At 33.0% G+C, this 21,061-nt stretch overlaps 1 protein-coding gene across 6 annotated transcripts in view; it reads right to left on the bottom strand.

Annotated features, from left to right (window-relative positions):
• Positions 1-6,194: 6,194 nt before the first annotated feature.
• The window catches only part of LOC129798653 (phosphofurin acidic cluster sorting protein 2), a 77,697-nt gene continuing 62,830 nt past the window's right edge, over positions 6,195-21,061 (bottom strand). For 2 of the 6 annotated variants that reach the window (XM_055841915.1, XM_055841912.1), the window contains 6 exons: positions 16,364-16,462; positions 15,273-15,805; positions 11,026-11,403; positions 9,741-10,112; positions 6,770-6,857; positions 6,195-6,647 (listed from right to left, as the gene is read on the bottom strand). In XM_055841915.1, the coding sequence (XP_055697890.1) occupies positions 6,406-6,647; positions 6,770-6,857; positions 9,741-10,112; positions 11,026-11,403; positions 15,273-15,805; positions 16,364-16,462 (1,712 nt within the window). In that variant the 3' untranslated portion in view covers positions 6,195-6,405. The remainder of the gene's footprint in view (positions 6,648-6,769; positions 6,858-9,740; positions 10,113-11,025; positions 11,404-15,272; positions 15,806-16,363; positions 16,463-21,061) is intronic. The other 4 variants (XM_055841916.1, XM_055841913.1, XM_055841914.1 and 1 more) reach the window with 2 other exon arrangements.

The raw sequence follows: 21,061 nt of genomic DNA, 5'->3' as shown, positions 1-21,061 counted from the left end.
TGAGTATGAGGTAAGATGGGGTAATTTTGAATCATGTCTATTTTAGAATTTTGAGATTTTCTCACTGTTTCAGATGGTCAAAGAGAAAAAGAAGACCACAAAGAAGTACAAAACTTTACATTCAACAGTACTTCTTCGTCGTTTTTTCATTTTGCCATCTAAAACTGTTTAGAAATGTTAAAGTTCCAAATTAGATATTCCAAATTGTCCCATTTACCCAAGGGTGTCAAGGGTTTCTGGTTTCTCGGGTTTCGCGATGCAGAAATTGGGTTTCTCTGGTTTCGCGATGCAGACATTGGGTTTCTCGGGTTTCGCGATGCAGAAATTGGGTTTCTCGGGTTTCGCGATGCAATTCTTGGTTTTCTCGGGTTTCGCGAAGCGTTTCTCAGACAATTGACGAGGGTTCCTCAATATGAGTTACCTCTTGCATTTACCCTAGAGTTTTTAAGATTTAGAAACCCTCATAACTTTGTGAATAATTAACTTTCAAGTACAATATTCAGAGGGAAGGTAGCGATTGTCAAGGAATACCTAAAAGAGCGAAAAAACGAATTTTGTAAAAAATCGAATTGTTCGACTTATATTCTGAGCCACCGAAATGCAACATGTTTCTGTTTCATGTTTTACCTGAAACGTGAAACAAAATGAAGTTGAATCTTCCTGCAATAAAATTGAATACACCTGATTTATGCCTCTAAAACCAAAAATATTAACTAATTTCTATATTTTTTTTTGTGAGAAGAAAAATCTGTTTAAATGGTTCAATATGGCTTTTCGTCGTATTTTTCTTTTGATTAAATATTCTCATGGTGAGAGTGTGAATATCCTTTATTGCAATAAAGGTATATTTTTTAAGAGTTACTTTTTTTTATTAATAGATTATAGTATTTTCATTTAAGAGCAGTTGAGTATTTCAGTGAATTGCAGTTTACATAAAATTCTACAATTTCCGCAGGATTTTAAGTAATAGTTTCTTGTTTTCTCTTGATCCATTTCCTGCCTTGTAGAATACAAATACAATAATTAATAATTACAAGTTCTTTCCTTTCATAGTTCTTTTTTTTTTGGGATTAAATATTGTTGGATATTTTTCTCACACATCGCAGTAAAAAACATTCTCTTTTTGTTTTCGAGTGCTTTTGCGTGTGGAAGGAAAAAAGTTTACATCATGCAACTAGATATACTCGTTAAGATAACTCTCCTCTCTCTCTCTTCAATGATTTATATCGTCACAAGAAAAACGTTTAACATAAAAAATGAGCAAGAGTTGATATATTCTTTTCCTTGTTATCAGAAAGATTTGCTACACATCTAAGATTTTGTCTATCTTTTAATTTTTCTTTTTGTTCTCAATAGTAAACACAGCTACTTTACATTTATTACAACACGCAATTTCTTTTAACCTGCTTTTTTAATGTCTTTTTATTTCTTTTGATATTTTATTTAACCCTCTAACGGGTAAGACCGCCTCCAGGCGGTCATTTTATAAATCGCATTTACTGCGATAATATTACTTGTTTGATGTTGAAATATGTACAGTGTCCTCTGTTATAGTCTTACTAACTTATTTTCTGAAGCTGAACTCATTTTGACCTTTCGTTTGCTTACAATCTTCAGTTTTATGTGACAGGTCAGAGAAAAAACAACAAAATGTCGCTCGCGACGTTTTGCGTTTTCAAGTGCAAAAAAAATTGTTTTATATTAATCTAACTGTAGTAAGAGTGTTACTTTCTGAAAGATATGCTATTCTAGTTTGTATATTTTAATTGATAAGTGTGAAAAAACTAGTAGTAAGAGTTTTAGAAGAAAAAAAGGAAGACCGCCTGTGGGCGGTCTTATCCGTTTAAGGGTAAAATTTTCAAAAATTACCAATTTTTTTATTTAATTGTTTTGGTTGTTCTGGTAAAATATATTATTATTTTGCAATATATTAATCATGGAAAACAATTGAGATTACACGGTGACTGTCCAGAATGAGTAAAATGGTCGATTTCTGCGAATTAAGCGAAACTAATAAAGAAGCAGACTTCAACAGTGATGATGAGTTCCCTAATTCGTCCTTTAGTGCCCCAGATTGTGAAATAAAACCAGAAGATGAGCAATGTATTTTAAAGGACCTTCAAGTTATACAAGAAGATGACGTTTTCATAGCTGATCTGTGACCTTTCGGTAAAAATCAGTCTTATTGAAACACCTTGAGCTTCATTAACGTCTAATTATAAGAGTTATAAACGTTTTTTTCCTAAAAATTATCATTTCTTAGATAATCATACAACATTCATCCATAAAAAACGTTTAAAATTCATTATTTTACTATTTGTTCACTATTTTTCAATAAAAATATTTCAGTTATTTTATGCCTTAAACCGATATGACCGCCTGGAGGCGGTCTTTACCTTTTCTCACCTGGCGCCCAAACGGAAAGAGATAATGAGAATGGATGGTATTTTTGAGTTCAGTGAACCATTAATTACCCTAGACAAAATTATTTAACTACTTTTTTTGGATATTAAAGAAAACACCGTTAGAGGGTTAATCATTCTATCATTTTTAATATATATATAATATTTACTATACCAATTAATATTCAATTATTTCTCCCAATAATTATTGACTCTCATGGTAATATTATTACCAACAGTTTTTTTTATTTATTTCCCTTTAAAAGTATTTCATTTGAAAAAACTTTTAAATTAATTCGTTGCAATTCCATGTGGATAATTTTTTTTTGCATTCTGACATCCATATTTTCATCAATTAAATATTAATTATTGTTCCATTGGTGATTCAATTATTTCAATTAATCTTTCTCCTTTTATTGATTCTTCTGCCGAAACGACTATCATTCTTTTTCCAACATTTTTTTTTTTAAAGAAACCACAGCCGTGTGTGAAGTCAAATTTTTCCTGTCTTACTATTCCTGTCCAAAAAGGAATTTTAAATTTAAGAAAAAAAACACAAAACTTTCCTATCTGAAAGAATGATTTTGAGATATGTCTCTTCACTGATACATCAATTTCTAAAGTCTCACACTCATTTTCTCTCTGATTTTATTTTTTTAAAGATATCTTTCTCTCACTCTTTTCATCTTCTTAAGTATATTACTGAAGTAAATTAAATTCTTCTGCCTATCGATATTTTTTTGTTTATCAATTATGAACAAGTTGCAACTCTCTGAATCTACTAAAATCACAAGAATTTAAATATTAAAACTTAAAAAAAAAACACGCACACAGCACACCCATTTTTCCTCTTTTTATCCAAGGAAAAGGCTCTTTTAATTGTATCATCTTAAATTTCAATTTATCATGATAACCACAGAATTCAGTTCGCTTCAAAAATCATCTGTGGAATCAAATTTCCATGTAAAACAGTCACGTACAAAATTATCTGAACACATCAGCCAATTGCTGCGATCACGTCTATTAGGGTATGAGTTGCTCGCAAGAATTATAGCGTTAAGGTGAAAATTTCATACAGCACAAGTGCAGAATTATTCCATGTGATTCTATGGACTTTTCGTCGGAAAAATATCAGAAATTGTACTTGGGGGCACTCAATGGGTCAAGGTGGTAGAGCACTCGCTCCATGATGCAAGTGTCCCGGGTTCGAATCCCCTTTAGGTCACCAGGAATTTTTCTGTCGTTAAAGGTTTTCGGACTGCATCCAGTGAACTTCACTGCACTTGATTCCACGGGCATGGGACTGACAACCTCATCCCGTACAAGAAAAAATAATAATGCATGTCTAGAAATCCCCTTGCGGGAAGGCCTTGTTCCTTCATGGAATGTTGTGCCAGCATTATTATTATTATTATTATTATTATTATACTTGGAACATTTAATAGACATTTTGAATTAATTTCCAAGGAATGCCCTCAAATGTTACCAGAAAAGAACTTGGATTTATTCAAGGAAATCCACGTTGAGAGAAATAGATAACTTCGCGAAATTCCATGACGAACTTGTCCATGCATGGTACAAAGTTTCATTTGCGTAACATTGTAGGATCTTTGTAGGATCATTGTAGCCTAGCATTGTAGGATCTGCTACATGGCAGCGCCTCTGGGGTTAGTTTTATAAACTTCACATATTCTGCAGAATTGTAGGGAATTCAAAGGCCTTAAAAAGTCTCCTTTTTAAGAATTAAATCGGTTTAATAGAATCGAAGCTATAGTCACTTAAGTACCAAAAAAGCAACAAAATTAGTTCTGTCAAAATTATGTCAAAAAAAAATCAAAAATTAAAATGAAAAACATTTTCTAAAGCACTCTTCAGACTAAAGGTTTAGCCTAGTTCCTGAATAATCTAGAATTTCAAAAATTTAAGAAATAGCAGTGATTTTTATTCTTTTACGAATTGGGTCCCGATTAAAATTCCGAAAGCCAAAATCCCAAAAACTAAATTTCCGGAAGCAAAAATCCCGAATAGATCGAAATTCCAAAGAGTCAATGTCACTTTATTGAACTTAAAATCCGAATATGGAAACACCAACGAAAATTTATCTTAATATTATCGCTTGCTGACGCTAAAGGAAAGTTTCTAGGTTTTTTGTAGATATCTATTTGTAGATATCTATTTGGCTGGATATCTACAAAAAATTCATTTAGAAGTCTTTAACCATGTTACTAACCTCACAAAAGAATCATCCCTCCAAAAATCTAATTCAAATCTACACATTGTGTTGCAGACTTAAACCGACAAGATTATATTTGGATTTTGGGACAAGATTAGATTTGGATTTTGGGATTTTGGGTGTTGAATTTTTCGAACATTCGAGATATTGGCCATTTGGGATTTTGGTCCATTCCGGATTTTAACCATTCGGAATTTCGATTCATTAGCATTTTGTATTATCGGAATTTTGGTTTTCGGGCTTGTGATATTCGGGATTTTGGCTGTCACCGGTTGGATAAATTTCCTTTAGTATTTGGCCGACAGTTAAAATTCTCAGTACAGCAGTTAAACCGCATGGATAAACCCTGAGTCTGAAGCCTGTATAAATTATTGGATCCTTACAAAAACCAAACGATAAAATTTCAATCTTTGTATTTTTCGATTCCAAACGCTTCTCTTTCATTAATCAAAAAATATTTAATCATTGCCAAAAGATAGACTATTAAGAACTTACTAGCATTTTCTGCCGCGAGTGGCGCTGTCAACTGTTCCCAATTTTTGTTTTTAAAGTTTTACCAGGAATTTTTTCTGACTTCAAAGGTGTTCGAATGACACTCAGTGAGCTTCACTGCATTTGATTCCACGGGATATGGGACTGACAACCCTATCCCTGTGTACGAAAAAATAATAATAATGGATGTCCCGAACTCCCCTTGCGGGAAGGCCAAAGTTCCTCTAAGGAATATTGTCAGTTTGCTCTGAGCAACTCAATTTTGCCAACAATTTTCCTTTGCGCCGGTAATCTAGGCAGACCTATGTCGTTTTCTTTTTGGTACTAAAATGTAATAACTATTCTGCTGAACCGTTTGAAATCTTAACAAAAAAAAACGGAAATTCTGTTGAACCGCTTGAAATCTTAGTAAAAACAAAACGGAAAGGTCTTGGAACGGCTTATAACTCTGCAGAATTAGTAAAGCTTTTCAAACCAATACCTGGGGCTATTTTCTGCATGTTTCACATTGAATTGTCGCTTGATCAAACAATTGCTCAATCTGCTTATAAAAGCAAACATAGACGACAATTATTGATTCAGGCGACAAAATGGAAGCTAAAAACCTCGTATTCTTTCTAAACACTTATTAATTAAGAAAGAAAAAGAGCTCTGAATAAAATGATAATTCAAAAATAATCATTATTTACTGCTGTACTACCCTGAAACAGGTTTACAATGATGTTTGTAAAAGTTTGTCAAACATATTTCATTTCTTATAAAATTCGCAAAAAGCTTTGTCAAGTCAGTGATCGACAAAATTTCGTTATTCTGGAATTGGACTATTTTTTCAATCTCTTCCAAATTTTTTCCTTGAAACAAAAGGTTTGTAAGGATTTTGTCAAAAGTTTGTCAAATGAAACTTTTTCCTCGATCCATTGAATAAACTTGAAAATTTTCAGTCAAAAGCTCGTTTTGATTAAAAAATCAGCAAAGATCTTTCGAATTCTACATGCAAGAAATTCTGTTTGACAAACTTTTAACAAAAATCACCACAAACTTTTTCTGAAAGAGAAATTCTAAAAATATCTTTTCAATATCATTTAATTCCAGAAAACCTTTTGATAAATTTACCTTTTCTAAATATCTCCAAATCAAAATTCATCAAATTGGTCAAAGTGTCTCAATAATTTTGTCATTGACTGTTTCTTCCTTAGTAATTTTTCCTTAAATAATTCTTACCTTTCGCACAAAAATGACACACAGTACTGAAGCATGGAGGAGGAAGGGGCAAAATGACTAGGTTTCAGCTGGGGCCAGTGGAGCACCAATGAGGCCGACTGGAAAATTCTTCACGTGCGTCTGCCAGAGTGAAGAAAGCTGGAAAAATTTCACACCCGTCCACTCAGTGCCATCAATGTACACACGCAATGGCACAGGATGGGAAGGTTTGGGCGAACAGATGAGCCTCGCAATCCCATCGACACTCTGCTCCTTCTCCATATCACGATCCTTCTCCTTCTTCTTCCCCAAACGCATTACTGGAAGATTTATCAGATAGAGACAGTGAGTGCAAAGCAGAGAAAAAAATAAGAAAGATTGTCGATAAGGACAAGAGGTTTGTAGAACATTGAATAATTGAGTGATTTCTCATGTTACGCACTTTTCTGCTTCTTCTCCTTTGTAGAATAGCTGAGCGTCAGTCCATTGGGAAGTTCACCGGCCTGAGGATTTGGGGGCAGTCGCCAAACCTACAATGTTTTTTTTTTGTGCCGGGAGGAATGGAAAGAAATCATTGCATCATTAGCAACATTTTATCACCTCATAAATATTCGCAGAGTTGATCACTTTCTAGATAAAAGATCTCATTGAATGTAGACTAAAATGCAAAGAATTGTATTTACATTAAATTTTTAATCACAAATAATAAGCCTAGTTCCCTATTTATTTAAAAGGTTAGTTTCAAATGTGAGGTTATGGTGAACATAACCTCCAAAAAAAAACTATTCTTCAAACTTATAGTAAAAAACCTTGAAAATTTTTATAGTTATCGGAAAATAATTTTAATAGCTTGTTCATTTCAGAGACGAAATAATTATTTGAATTACAATTGAGGTTATATCATTTTTAGCGTTAGTTTTCATTCAAAATTTAGCAATGTTTTAATCAATTTGCGAAATTAAAGAAGGGGATCTAATACTTAAAAAGTTACATATTTGATATAATTCTTTTATAAGAAGTTATTGTAGAAAATATAAGTTAGGTTAGATGGGTTAGACTTAACCTCAAATTATTCTGATATTACTTGAACGTCAAATACAGTTATAAAATATTACAATTTATGCATTTGAAAGCGATATAAAAATAATTTGTTTAATTTTTTATAGCAGTTTTGAATGCTTTCTTCTATTTGCTGGAAACCGCATTATGTAATAAATTCTGAGAATTTTTGGAGGTTAGAATATTTTTGAATCTCTCATTTTGACATTTTTTTGGCACAATGTTATTTTAAAAGGTGAGGTAAGATTGAGCTTCACTTAAGCTGTATAGTCTGAACATTCGCAACCGAGTTTCTTCAAGAAAAGAAAAAAAGCTTTCGGTGATCGATTACGTAAACAAAAAAGAAGACACTTGATACTACTCGTTTTTTTCCGCGAGATGGCTTAAATATTTTCGGTTCTAATTTCGAAATTCCTCGAATGTTAGCATGCATCAACTTTCACTTCATATTTGTTATGAAGCAAAACAGGCAAAACGAAGCAACGAGAGTCATAATATTCTTGTTTCTCTGTAATTCCCTTCAAAATCACTGAATAACCTTTTTAACAGCTTCTAATCGTGGTAGGCTAAAACCTAGTCCCCGGCGAGTGGCCTTCAAAATTGAAGCCGATTTCCTACTTTCATATACAAATGCGTATGGGAATTTTTTTACACTCGTGACCGTTACACGATATATGTCAAAATTGAGGTGTGCCTTGTGCACAAGACTCTGGTCGTTCTAATGCGGTATAAATATACTATATATCTGTCTAAATGCGGTCTGGTTCTGAGAAGTGTAAGCTGAGTTTCTGATCAATTTGTGAGTTGGCTTCAAACAGTTCCTTATAAAAAAAAACACTTCGCTTGGGGCTAGGCTAAAACGAATTAATTTATAATAATGGTGAAGTTCGACTTCTCCAGTTCGGGTTCAAATTTTGCATGTACACGTTTTGATTCTCAGAGATCATGAATATGATATCTGTCGAAAACTGATTTTTCGACCGGCCGTTGAGAAGAGGTATATCAACAACAATGCTGCCACAGCGTTTCATAAAAGGCATTTTTATTTGAAAATAAAAAAAAATAATTTTTTCAAAAACGGGAGATCGAAAATTTTTGATTTTTTAACTCTTTATAAGTATTGTGGAGTACTGTATTCCCTGGAAAATTGAACTCAAAATTTTGAGTTTGACTGGTATTTTTCCTTTTTTGAAAATGTTGTTAAAATTTGAATTTTTTTTAAATAAGCGAAAAAGTGGAAGTTCGCTTTTTCAGGGAATGTAGTACTCAATGTTACTGATCAACAGTAAAAAAAAATGAAAATTTTTGAGAATGGGGTTTTTGAGAAAAATTAATTTTTAATTTTTTTCAAAAAAAAAATTTAAAAGACGGTTACAAAAAAACTTGAGCAGATAATACGAAAATTAGTATATCGTTTTAAAGAGTATAAAATTATCTTTCAAATAAAAAAAAGAGTAAGAAGAAATCTCAAACCGTTCGCGAGATAGAGCATTTTGAAATATTTGCCAAAAATCTCAATTGACGAATGAAGCGCGAGACGCCATATTTGGCGCCATGTAATGTCCGGCCAGGAATTTCTTTTGGGCGAAAAAAAATAGGGGTATATTATTTTATCGTGTACTTTAACATATGTAAAATTCAAAAACATCTAAGACCATGAACCCGCGATTTGTGATTTTCTCGGTCGTCTTGAGATGGATCGGCCCTTTTATATTTTTTATAATTCCAAACTTTTTTAAGCAAAACCCTTTTGGGAATAGAAAGTACACTACTCATATATAATATTTTTCATTAGAGTAAAAATGATCATTCATCGGTATCGTCAGAAAAATTACTAAGATTTTTAGGCTATTTTTGTTCCTATCGTTCATAGAAGCAAAAAATATACCAAGGCTAGATGTAAGACATTTAATTAATTTTGTTTATTAGTATCTTTTTTATTATTGATTTTCGATCAGAAAAAAGCGTTAAGGACGGGTTAATCGAAATATCAATTTTCGAAAATTCAATGTCGAATATTTCGAAAACTAAAGAATCGCGTCGACTCTTTTTTCTCGTTTTCAACCTCTGAGAACAGTTCCGTTCCGTTGAAGCATTCCTAGGTTGCCTGTAAAGAATCTCAGCTACCATAAGCTTATCTGGGCTAACTGCCCCATCTATCTTGCTAATTTTTTTTTTAATTTTTCATTGTACATCACGAAATTTTTATAATAAGACAGTGACAAATATTTATTGAAAAAAAAACAATAATTTTTAAATATTTTATTGATGTTTTCTTTGCTGTTTCATCTAGCTCCTGATCAACTCTGTTTTTCAAGTGCAAAAAGAAAAAAAATTGTAATCTCTAATCTCACCTGCAAATTCCTGAAAGTGCTCTTAATACTGTTTTTGCCCTGATCAGTCCCCTTTTTGTCCTCCTTCTTCTCCTTATTGTCCGTGTATCGAGCTGCCACTGGCCAATAGTCAATCTGCAGTTCAAATGACTCCGGTTGAGCTTGCACCTGCTGCATCTGCATCTTCTCCAGCCTCTCCAACTTCTCCAACTTCTCGGCCTTCTCCTGCTGCTGCAACGGAGTGGCCGGAGTTGTTGGCATTGGCGGTGACATTCGTCCACTCTGCGGCGGTGAACTCGACAGAGCACTCGAAATCTGCTGACCAGCAATGCCCAGACTCTCGTCCAAATCCAACGACACCTGCGGACCCTCTGGGCAACCCAATTTCACATCCTGCCAAACCAACAACAATAACCTCCCATCACACATAATTGCCTCTGCTGACTGTCTCCCCACAGAAATAATATTTCCCCCAAATCAATAAATTTCCAATTTAGGCAGCTGTAGTTAATTACACGGTTAAGTAATTAACATTCAATTACTGATGTTTAAAGTCAATTAACTGACCTTTTTATTCTGAAACCTTTCGATAAATTTTTCTCTTTTCATTCAAAAACCCAAAAAAAAATCATTTTCTAAAAACCAATTCCAAAAATATTTCTTTAAATGCAAATCCGTGTCGTTGACTGAAAAACAGAAAATTCATTCCAATTCTGAATATAAAATTATTGACGGTGAAATCATCCATGTTGAAATCATGTTAAGAAGCAATAAATTTATTTATTGTGAAAAAGAATTTTAACACAGTTTATTGATTAAAATAGCATTTCCTCTGGGTGAACAGAAGGAAGTGCAATTGCATAGAGAAGGTTACGCAAATATTACATGATTATTATCGCACAAAGAGGCATTCTATAACACGAATTTTTGCGGTAAAACCAATTTGTCTGTGCAAAACCACAGAGTTCCTCATGGTCTTTGACATAAATGATGAAAGGATTGGTTATTTTATTATTACCCACGGGGCTTTTACATATATCACGCAATTTAATACCAAAAAACTATTATCGTTGCATCCCATGTCAAATAACTTCGATAATTCAAATTGACAAAGGTTTTTCCAGGAAATCTATAAATTCCCAATATCACAATTATTCAATAAATATTTCCAAGACCTTTGCAAAAATAATTCATTCACCAAAATCGGATAATTCAATCAGGAAAAATATCAAAATAATCTCTGTGAAACTGAAAAATTGTCCGCCATTTTGAATACTTCTGAAAAATGGGAAAAAAATGTACTTACACTGACAAATGGAACGAAGATCTGGCACGAGTCCTCCTCCTTGTAATTGACCATGGCTTCGGCGATGGGAATTTGTGTGCAGGGTCCGGCACTGTGAAGATACCTCTGAACCCGATTTGTCACTTCGACCACGTCAATTTTCGATTGGGCAGGATCTGGACCGATGGCACGCTCACAGAGCTGCTGCCAACCGTCCGTGCCGAACATGGCCCCGTACGTTGCATCCACAGCGCTAAGGTACCGCGATATGGCACTACTCCCAATAGGAACAATGTAGAAACGAATGTGATTGACCCAATCAGGCGGTCTCACGCCCAATAGCTCCACGTAGTGACGTAAAACGGCTCCTTGCAGCCAATCGCCGCCCAGGAGCAGCACCTTTACCAAAAAGCTAAATTAGGCGAATACTCTACCAAAGTAAACCCTTGGTACTAAAATCTTTAGTACTTTAGTACATTGGTACTAAAATACACTGAGAGAAATCCGAAAAAGTTAAATTAACATTCCGCAAATGTTTATTCTACCCTGCAGTATTGATCCGAAATCGGTGTAAATATTATACTTTTTAGGTATATTATGGGTTAAAGTTACCCTTCTTTCGTGTTGATTTTACCCTTAAAAGGTGTAAAATTAACATTAAAAAATTTTGATATATTTTTACACAGAGCAGTATTTTTTGTATATTTTTTAGAGATTACCCAGACGGACAATTGACCGTGTGTGAAAATCCCGTTGAATCATTCCTAATAACGGTTTTTCAAGGCCAACAGTTTCGGCTCGTTGGAAAGATCCTGAAATTTCCAACAAAAACGAAATGTGTTCCAATCGGTTTTGAACCGGTAATGAACGGGTTCATAACCGATAACTAATTTTCATTCAAAATTCAATTGCATTAGTTTTTAGATATTTTGGGCAGTGTTTTGAGTGATCCATAAATCCGTTCAAAACGGTTTTGAACCGGTAATAATAAACCGGTTATGAACCGATAGGAAATTTTTGTTTGAAAATTAATTTTATTACTCTTAAAATTATTTTATGGGATCCTTTGAATTATTTATAAACCGGTTTAAATCTGTTGACAACCGATAAACAGCAAATGATGTGAAAGTACTTTTCAGATATAGTATCTAAGTGACGAGTTCGAGTGTTTCGCTAACCCTGGGACGCTTTGCTACCCCTTTATGTTTTATCAATAGCTTCGTTCCTATGGCACCGATCGGGCTCAAATTTTAGTATGTTATAACTGAGCTTTAGAGCTTTCGATCAGAACCAAATTTAAGGTCCCCTGATCCTCCTGACCCGAGCTATGTATAAGGGTCCAAAACAATTCTTAAAATGGCCATAACTCCAGTTCTAATTGTCAGAATTTAAAAAGTGAAGCCATTTCAGAAAGATCTCGCGAAATGCCGAGATTGATGACCGATTTTGATGAGTGAGGGCTCAAACGAAAGATTTCACAAAATGCTACAACTTTCTATAACTTTTGAACTTCGTGGGACCAACACCAGGGGCGTTACAGTCGAAAAACCAATTTCAATATCACATAACCTCAATTATCTCATCTGTCGCTGCACCGATTTTCATAATTACTTCGACATAATTGTAGAGGATATTTGTGTCTACATTTAGTATATACATCATTTTCCGCTCAGACTACGCCGTCTGTCCGATTTTGCCGTTTAAGTGTGAAAAAATGGACTTTTCCCATAATAACGCTTTGAAATCACTCAGATGCCAATTTGACTGCCTCTACTCGACCAAGGCACTTAAAATAGGGTTTTAAATGGAAAGTGTCACAAAATACATCAATTCTTTGATATAGTTGAAGTTCATCAAATGAACACTTGGGGCGCTCTGGTAGAAAAAACTAGTTCAGAAACAGACAACCTCGATTATCTCGACCTCTGATTATTAATGGCATTGAATAAACGAGCAGTAAAAAGTTAAAATTGATCAGTAACAAAAAATTTGAAACAGTGATATTATCGTCCAAATTTTGGCAAAGGGAAAATAAAGGGCTTTTCACTCTATATGGAACAATTTTAAATGTTAAATATGTAAATTAGGCCCATTTTTGTAAAGATTTTAGTTTTTTACTGACCATAATTAGATATTTTACTGCTCTTTTTTAATTTTTTACTGTCCATTTAGAATTTTTTACTGATCGTTTGTTTTTTGCCATTATTAATCGATTAGATCTATTTCAGGCAAAATTATATAGAGAATATTCTGGTCTACATTTCACCCATATACCACTTTTCTATCACTCCATCCAAATCCTTGATATTTTTTTTAATATAAAATTAGTATTATTTCACGAATAATACAAATTTGAAGCCAACTACATTTTGTTTGTTAATAGTTTGTAAAAAAAAAAAACATTTAACAAATTTTTGACAAACTTTTAACAAAAAAATGACAAACATTTATTTACAGAATAAATAACTGGCTCTGAAAAAAAATCTTGGCAAATTAACAAGAAAAGTTTGTCAAAATGATGTAAAATGTGACAAAATGTATCGTCAAATTGGTAAAAACCTCCATTTGACAAAATTTGAACAAACCCTATTTGTCCGATTAACGAAACTAATTTCAGTGGAGATAAAAACTAGATATAATTGGTATTTTTCTAATTTATTTACTCTGAAAAAAAGGTTTGTCATTGTTTGTTAAAAGTTTGTCAAACATTTGTTGGAAGTGTTTTGACAAACTTTTTACAAAATCCATATGCAATTGTTCTTTTTCAGGTTATTTATTCTGAAAAGAAGGGTTTGACACTTTTTAGTTAAAAGTTTGTCAAACGTTTTATGACAAACTTTTAACAAAATCCATATGCAATTGTTTTTTCAGGTTATTTATTCTCAAAAGAAGGGTTTGTCATTTTACTGCTCGAGCTAAAACAGAGAGGAGTTATTTTGTCAAAAGTTTGTTGGACGTTTTTTGACAAATTTTAAACATCCATAGGGTAAATTAAGCTAATTCAAAACCTGCTCCAAATGGAAATATTTAGCTACTCCAAATGGAAACGTCATTGAATTCATAATAAATACAGTACTAAATTACTATATTTATATATTTTCTATACCACAGTTTCATTATTTAGTTAATTTTGCTCCAAATAAAACGAAAATCCATTCATATTCACAAATATTAATTTGTTAATTTCTCAGAAAAATTAAAAGTGTACCTTTTCACCATTGAATTTTTCATCGATCGACCATGTTTTCCAATAAGGTAACTGTTGTTTATTCGTTTTGTTTAACTTTTATGTTATATTTCTGGCTAATTTTAGTTAAATTAAGTGCTAATCTTTATTTTTAACGGTACGTGAAGTTTTTAAATGAAATAATTACCTATTTCGTGAACAAAAAGAGTTTTTCTGAAGTGTCTGTAAATGCTTCAATAGGAAATCCCGGAAATATAATTTTTTTGCAGAGCTTTTTTTATTGTTTTAGATAGAAAAGGAGAAAATACCAGGAATAAGAACAAATCCTGCACTCAAGAGCAACTCAACAAGGTTTTGCAAACCTTTCGTCGCGCTTTCACTTACACTGTTTGTCTGCAATTAGAAACTTTCCCTTGTCTCCATTTAGATTAATTTGTTTCCAATAGCAGCATTTTACGCTTGCGTATTTTTCTTGTATTTAGGAAGTTTTCAAATTATATTTAAAGAATTTTCACTAAACAGTAACATTCTAGAAGAGTCAAGGAGCAAATTTATGTAATTCTCTTCAGAAAAATATGAACTCAATGCGTTGAATCTTCTGTCAAAATTAAAGCGTCTAAAAATGGTTTTGAATTAGGACATTTACCCTATACAATTGTTTTTTTTTTCAGTTTATTTATTCTGAAAAGAAGTTTATTTATTCTGAGTAGTTATTTTGTTAAAAGTTTGTCAGAAGTTTGTAGGACATATTTTGACAAACTTTTAACAAAATCGGATTCACACGTTTTAGGTAGATGAGAAAGGGTGAAAATCGGATCAGTAGGAATTTTGCATAATACAAACACTGAGAGAAATCCGAAAATATTAAAATAACATTCCGGAAATGTTTATTCCCTGCAGAATTAATCCGAAATCGGTGTAAATATTACCCTTTTTAGGTGTATTTGGGGTTAAAGTTACCCTTTTTCATGTTAATATTACCCTTAAAAAGGTGTAAAATTAACATTAAAAAAGTGTTAAATTTATGAGGAAAAAAAGTTAATCGCACGCCGTTTTTTCTCAATGAAGGAAAATCACAAACCTTGATAGTTGTAGGAGGTTTTGCTGTGGAGTTGCAGTACTTCTGGATTTTGTTCATCAGTGCCTGCAGAACTGCCCTCACTTCGGCTGTGTTGTGGGGTGCAAAGGTTGGCCTGAAGGAAGCCGCCAGGAGGGGAGCCAAGCGGGAAGACAGTGCCACATGATGCAGCTCCGGAGGTCCCACCAGAGACACTACATCCGGCAAAATGGCCTCATCAGTGGCAAAAGTCCTTGCCACTTGATCTAGCAGGGACTTTCTGGGTTCCACATTTGTTGGCGACAGACAGGCATCCAGAGCAGATTTTGGCTGACTGTCTGAGCCCAGACTCAGAGAGTGCTTCTTCTTGGAGCTCGATGGTTGAGCACTGGCAGCTCTGAAGAGACGACTCCGCCTATCCTGAGCACTCTCCTTGTCCCCACTCCTCGGGGGCGAACCTGTATTCTGAGGATCGGAATTTGGTGCTTCGGGATCTGTATTTCCTGCACCACCTTCATTGCCTGAACTATCATTTCGCCAGTCTCCACTCCTTTCTGCTGTTGCATTGACAACGTGCAAAAATCACCGGAAGCATGGAGAGAAGAAGAGAAATAATGCTTCCGGTTAGGCACATGACTAACAATCTCCCCTTTTTTTGCATTTATTCAAAATACATAGAGAGATATTACATAAGGAAAGAGAATATATCATTATTGAGAATCTCGAAGGAAAGGAAATTCAACTAGAAGAGATATTCAAGAAGATATTCACTACAACTTTTTTTTTCTTTACATCTTTCGTCTTTGCTCTTATTTATATATATTTTTCTTGTATGCAGAGATTTTCAAAAGAAAAAGAGAGAATATTTAGAAATAAAAACAAAAAATGTAAGAATAGGAAGTAAATAGAGATAAACGTGTAAGTCAAAAGCGAAAGCCACATGGAAAAATTTGTCATAAAATTCAAAAATTTGAATAAAAAACACCAAGTAAAATGCATTAAAACTTATTTTTTTGCTCAATATCAAAATAGTTCTAAATAGAATTTGTGTCTTGGAGTCATTATTTTTTTGGTTTTTTTTTTTTTGTTTTTTGGAGGAACAAAGAAAAACAGACCTGCTCCTGGAATTGAATTTTTCTTATCGAGTGGTAATGATGGGGCATTGAAGGAGTCCCTCTTCTCCACTGGAATCTTCACATCACTATTAATGTCGCCTGCAAAAAGAATTATCAAGCCATGCACGTAAACTCATAATTTATCATCAATTCATGTTATTTAAAGTATACCACAAATTTATTCTACATTCTTTCTCTAAAGGAAAATCCCATTCATAATTTTCTCTCACAAACACACTCACGCACACAAACACAAACACACACGCTCGAATCCTTAATTAACAAATGTAATGCATGCAGGCGAGTGCGCTTACAAATTAAGACAAAACACAATTGGATTACATAATGAAGTTTTTTTTTAACACAACTTTTAAAATACAAAAACAAAATCTGTCATTTTTCTCTATGCTTGTATCACCCAACATACAAGAATTTCTGTAACAACAAAAAAAAAAAAAAGAAAAACAACAACACGAACTCAGCGATATGGGAAGAAAAATAAAATTAACTTTTCGGAATAGTTGATATAGCATGCAACATTCCTCTATTTCTTTTTTTTTCATCAAAAAGTTATATGTTTTTATTTTCTCTTCATTTTGTACGATCTTAATTTTTTCTTTTTATATTTACTTTAAATTTAGCTCAAAGGATCTCAACTTTGCCCTTGAAGAAAAAATTAATATTTCTATATTTAATCCTCTCTGCTAACCCTAAATAAACGACCCATGTGTTAGATCCTGAGAAATCAACAGATTCTCATTCTTCATAATTCACCTCTTCAACTTCAATTTACTTCTAAACTTATCACAACAGAGTTGGAAAGAACACAAATTCATAGATTGATTATGAAAATAATTTACTACATATATTTTTTTTTAATTTGGAACACGTGTTTAGTACAACCTCAAAAGATAAAAACTATTTTTTTGCGTAGTCCGCTTCCTAATTGAATTTCCCAGGTTAGATTGAAATTTATTGTGTTTTAAAATTCAGAACTTATTTTTAATTGATAGAAGAAAGACGATAGAAAAGCAAAATTAGGTCCTATTATTGTCGTCTTACTTAAAACAATACTCACTTGGTACATAAGGCAAAGCCATACGCGTTGCCCTCCCGAATTATAAACTTAAGTGTAAAACTTCGCATTCAAGTCAATATACTTGGAAATTAACCCTTTCAGGACGAGGTCTAAAATTAGTGATCAGAAAAAACCACATTTTCTCACTTTTCAGAGCAAAACATAACTTTAGACCGGTGTTCAAGGGGATAATAACTGGTGAGTACAGACCAGAGAACTGGTGAATAATGAGTATTCCCGTTTTGGTGAATATACGAGTATTTTCACCATTTTTTCCTGAATTTTGAGTTTTATTACAGTGGCAAACGCGCTTTCCAACAGTGAAGTATCATTCGCTTTATGGATGAATTCGCCGCATTAAAAAAGCATCCCAGAAGAAATTTCCTATTTATTCTTTAGGAAAATATCACCAAAAGAGCTGTGGAAATTTCTCAAGAAAATACAGTAGAGTCCAGCTATAAGCCATCGCTCTATAGTCCACACTTTATCGACCGTTGATTTCAAAAGTTAGCTTATGTTTTTTAGTACGCGACATGAAATTTTTTCATAATTATTTTAATATTTATGGCAAACTTTATTGAGTAGTTGTGATAATTGTGATCCATAATGAAGAGAGCGAGAACAAGTACCACAATCGCAAAGAAAGTGGAAGCCGTCAAACAATTTCAATACTAAAAGTCGTTGATAATTTAAAAAAAAATGACATGGACTATAGTGCGACCCAAGTGTCAAATCTGGAACCAAATATGGACTATAGCGAGACTCTACTGTAACAAAGGAATTCTTAATGAATTTTCAGTCTTGGAAAATTCATTAGTTTTTTAGGGAATTCCCAGAGAATTCCTAGAGAAATTTCTGTTGATTATTTCCTCTAACGTTTCTTTGGATTTGCCACAGAAATGTCAATATTTCTGTAGTCAATTTTCCCCTAAATATCTGCAATTATTCCCTTATTGGAAATTATAAGGGAATAACTGAAGAAATTACTTTACTGGAATATGGAAATTTCCCAACGACATACAGAAAATTCCGTTCGATTTTTTGTAATTAGAATTCCCAGGAAATTCCGTGAGAGTTTTCCATTGATTGTTTTCTCTGAAATTCCTTAGGATTTTCAACAGAAATTTCGTTATTCGTGGATGGAATTTTGTCCTAAAAATCCCCGAAGATTCCACACATGGGAGTACAGTAGTACAGATGAAATCACTGGAGAAATTACCTCGCTTAGAAGTAGAAATTTCCTATGGAGAACACAAATATTTTCCAAAGGAATTTTCAGTTTCAGAAAAATCGGTTATATCCTAGAGAACTTTTGATGATTTCTTATGAAAATTTCTTTGGTGATTTCCAGAAAAATTCCCTTGGGTTTCCTACAGAACATTTTTTGTTGACTTCGTAGTATATTCGTTTAGTATTGTATAAACATTTTCTACAATAGGAATTCCAGTGGAATCAGTATAGAAATGTCCTTGTAAGCTATAGAAATTTCTTGAGAAGGTCTCCGATGATTTGCATAGGAATATTTCCTTAGTTTTTTTCCAATTTTCTTAAGTTTTCTATTGGAAGTTTTGACTGGCGTGGTTAATGTATGATTGAAGATTTTCCGGTGATCGCCAGTGGAAATGAAGTCAGCTCAAGATTAAAAACACTTTTTGGATCTTCCCTAGAGCTTTCGATCCAAATATGGACCTTCTTCAGTGACTATAAGGGTATTTTTTATACATTTTAAGAGAGCTTTTGAATTGACTTCATTCCTACTGGCGATCACCGAAAAATCTTCTATCATTTCTGAAGTTCCCTCAAGACTTCTTGGGGAAATCTTGAGGAAACTTCCCCAAAAAGGAGGTATGAAAACTTCTGTAACCTGTTAAAGATATACTTCGGTCGAGATGTTTTTTTTTTTCGAGTACTCATTTGAAAATATAAACTCGCTAACCAGAAGAATTAAAAAAAAAATGTTGTATGATTTAGCTAGATGTTTTCATAAATTATCTTAGACTTGAATATCCTTAATCCTACTTTGTAATTATTATAGCTTATTATAAATAACCATATTTTAAAAATTGTTTAATTTAGAATATTTCGTGTGCAATGTTATTGAGATTGTACAAGAAAGGCATATTCCGCGATATTGTTTAAGGGGGTTATAAAACAATCTTCTCTCTGTGTGTTTTAAAGCATAGTCCATGTCCAGAAAATAATTCCTTAATAAGTCCTTAAAAAGTTCTTAATTAAGGAAATTTTTGGGCGAGATGGATCTATGTCATGTCAGAAAAACATAACCTATAAATATAATGAAACATATGTTTTAATTCACTAAATTTTTAATGATTTAGTAATAAATATATTAAAAATAAAAATTAGTGAAATCTATGAAGTCAATTTTGTTTTGGCAACTTTATATGAAAGCCCTCCAGAAGCTTGAAATCTGTAATTTGCTCACAAGTGCATTAAATTCTATTGAATCTTTTTTGTTGGGCCCTCCATTTTGCTATCTGGGAAAGTTAATTGCATAAAACGACTTAATTATTTTGTCAAAAATTTTCATTAGCTCGTGATTTTGAAGTGTCAGCTACCTAACAGATTTCTAAATTCCTATAAATCCTCTATCTGTTCCACCAGTGCATAATCAGGGACCAAAGGGTGTCTCAAAGGATGTCAAAATCTCGTGTGTAGGAAGTCTGACTTTACCAGACTCAGCTTTCTTTTTCTTAGCGATTTTGTTGTTCTAGGCACGATCAAATAAACCTCAAACAAAATGTTCATCTTCGTTCAATAGGGCAGTGTTTTGATTATGACAAAGTTGCAGTGGCGGGAGTGGCGGCTAAGAGAAATTAAAACAAAAATGTCTTATAGACAATTATGGTAACTGCTTAAAAATTGATTAGTTGAAAGTCCTTATTTAAGTACTTAATGAAATTACTTAATTAATATCTTTTACAAAGTTCTTAATTAAGTACTTACTTTTAGTGTTAAGGATAAGTCATGCCATATTAATTTCATTATTCACTACAAAACGCTAACGTTTGTCTCATTTTTATTTAAGAACTTATTAAATGCTTAATAAGTACTTAATGTGTTGGCTGGGAAAGGTGCATTGTGGAGGTAGAAAAGAGGCATTATCGATAAAAATTCTTGACATTATGTACGAAATATGCTCTTAATTTCTTCAAAATTTCAAAACTTACATAAGGAGGGGCCATCAAAGATCAGTAGTCAATATCTCAGAATTAACAAAACTTGCAAAAAGTACCGTCTTGACGGAAAAAAATTTATCAACGACTGTACGCATTTTCTTTTCCTTGTAAATTGACCAAAAGTTTGTTTTGAAATGTGAGGTTATGATAGTTCTAACCTCAAAAAACTAATGTAGTTTTTATCTAAATTAAAAATTTAATAAACTGATTTCGCCTGTCTTCCTTGATTTTCTATCACTACAAATATTTAATACACAAGAAATTTCAACATTAAAAACTTCAAGAAGGAATCGTGAGAGAAATGTGAGGTTAAGATATTTGGAAAACAAAATTACTGTTTTCGATGTAGCTAGTTCATATCCTGGCTTTTTTTCTATTTTCAGTCTTACCAAACACGGTGTTTCAATCCCTAAATCTGATTTT

This window comes from Phlebotomus papatasi, chromosome 1, assembly GCF_024763615.1.
Source record: "Phlebotomus papatasi isolate M1 chromosome 1, Ppap_2.1, whole genome shotgun sequence".
NCBI classification, from domain to species: domain Eukaryota; kingdom Metazoa; phylum Arthropoda; class Insecta; order Diptera; family Psychodidae; genus Phlebotomus; species Phlebotomus papatasi.
The sequence above is the reverse complement of the archived record's forward strand: the minus strand, read 5'-3'. Positions and strand labels throughout refer to the sequence as shown.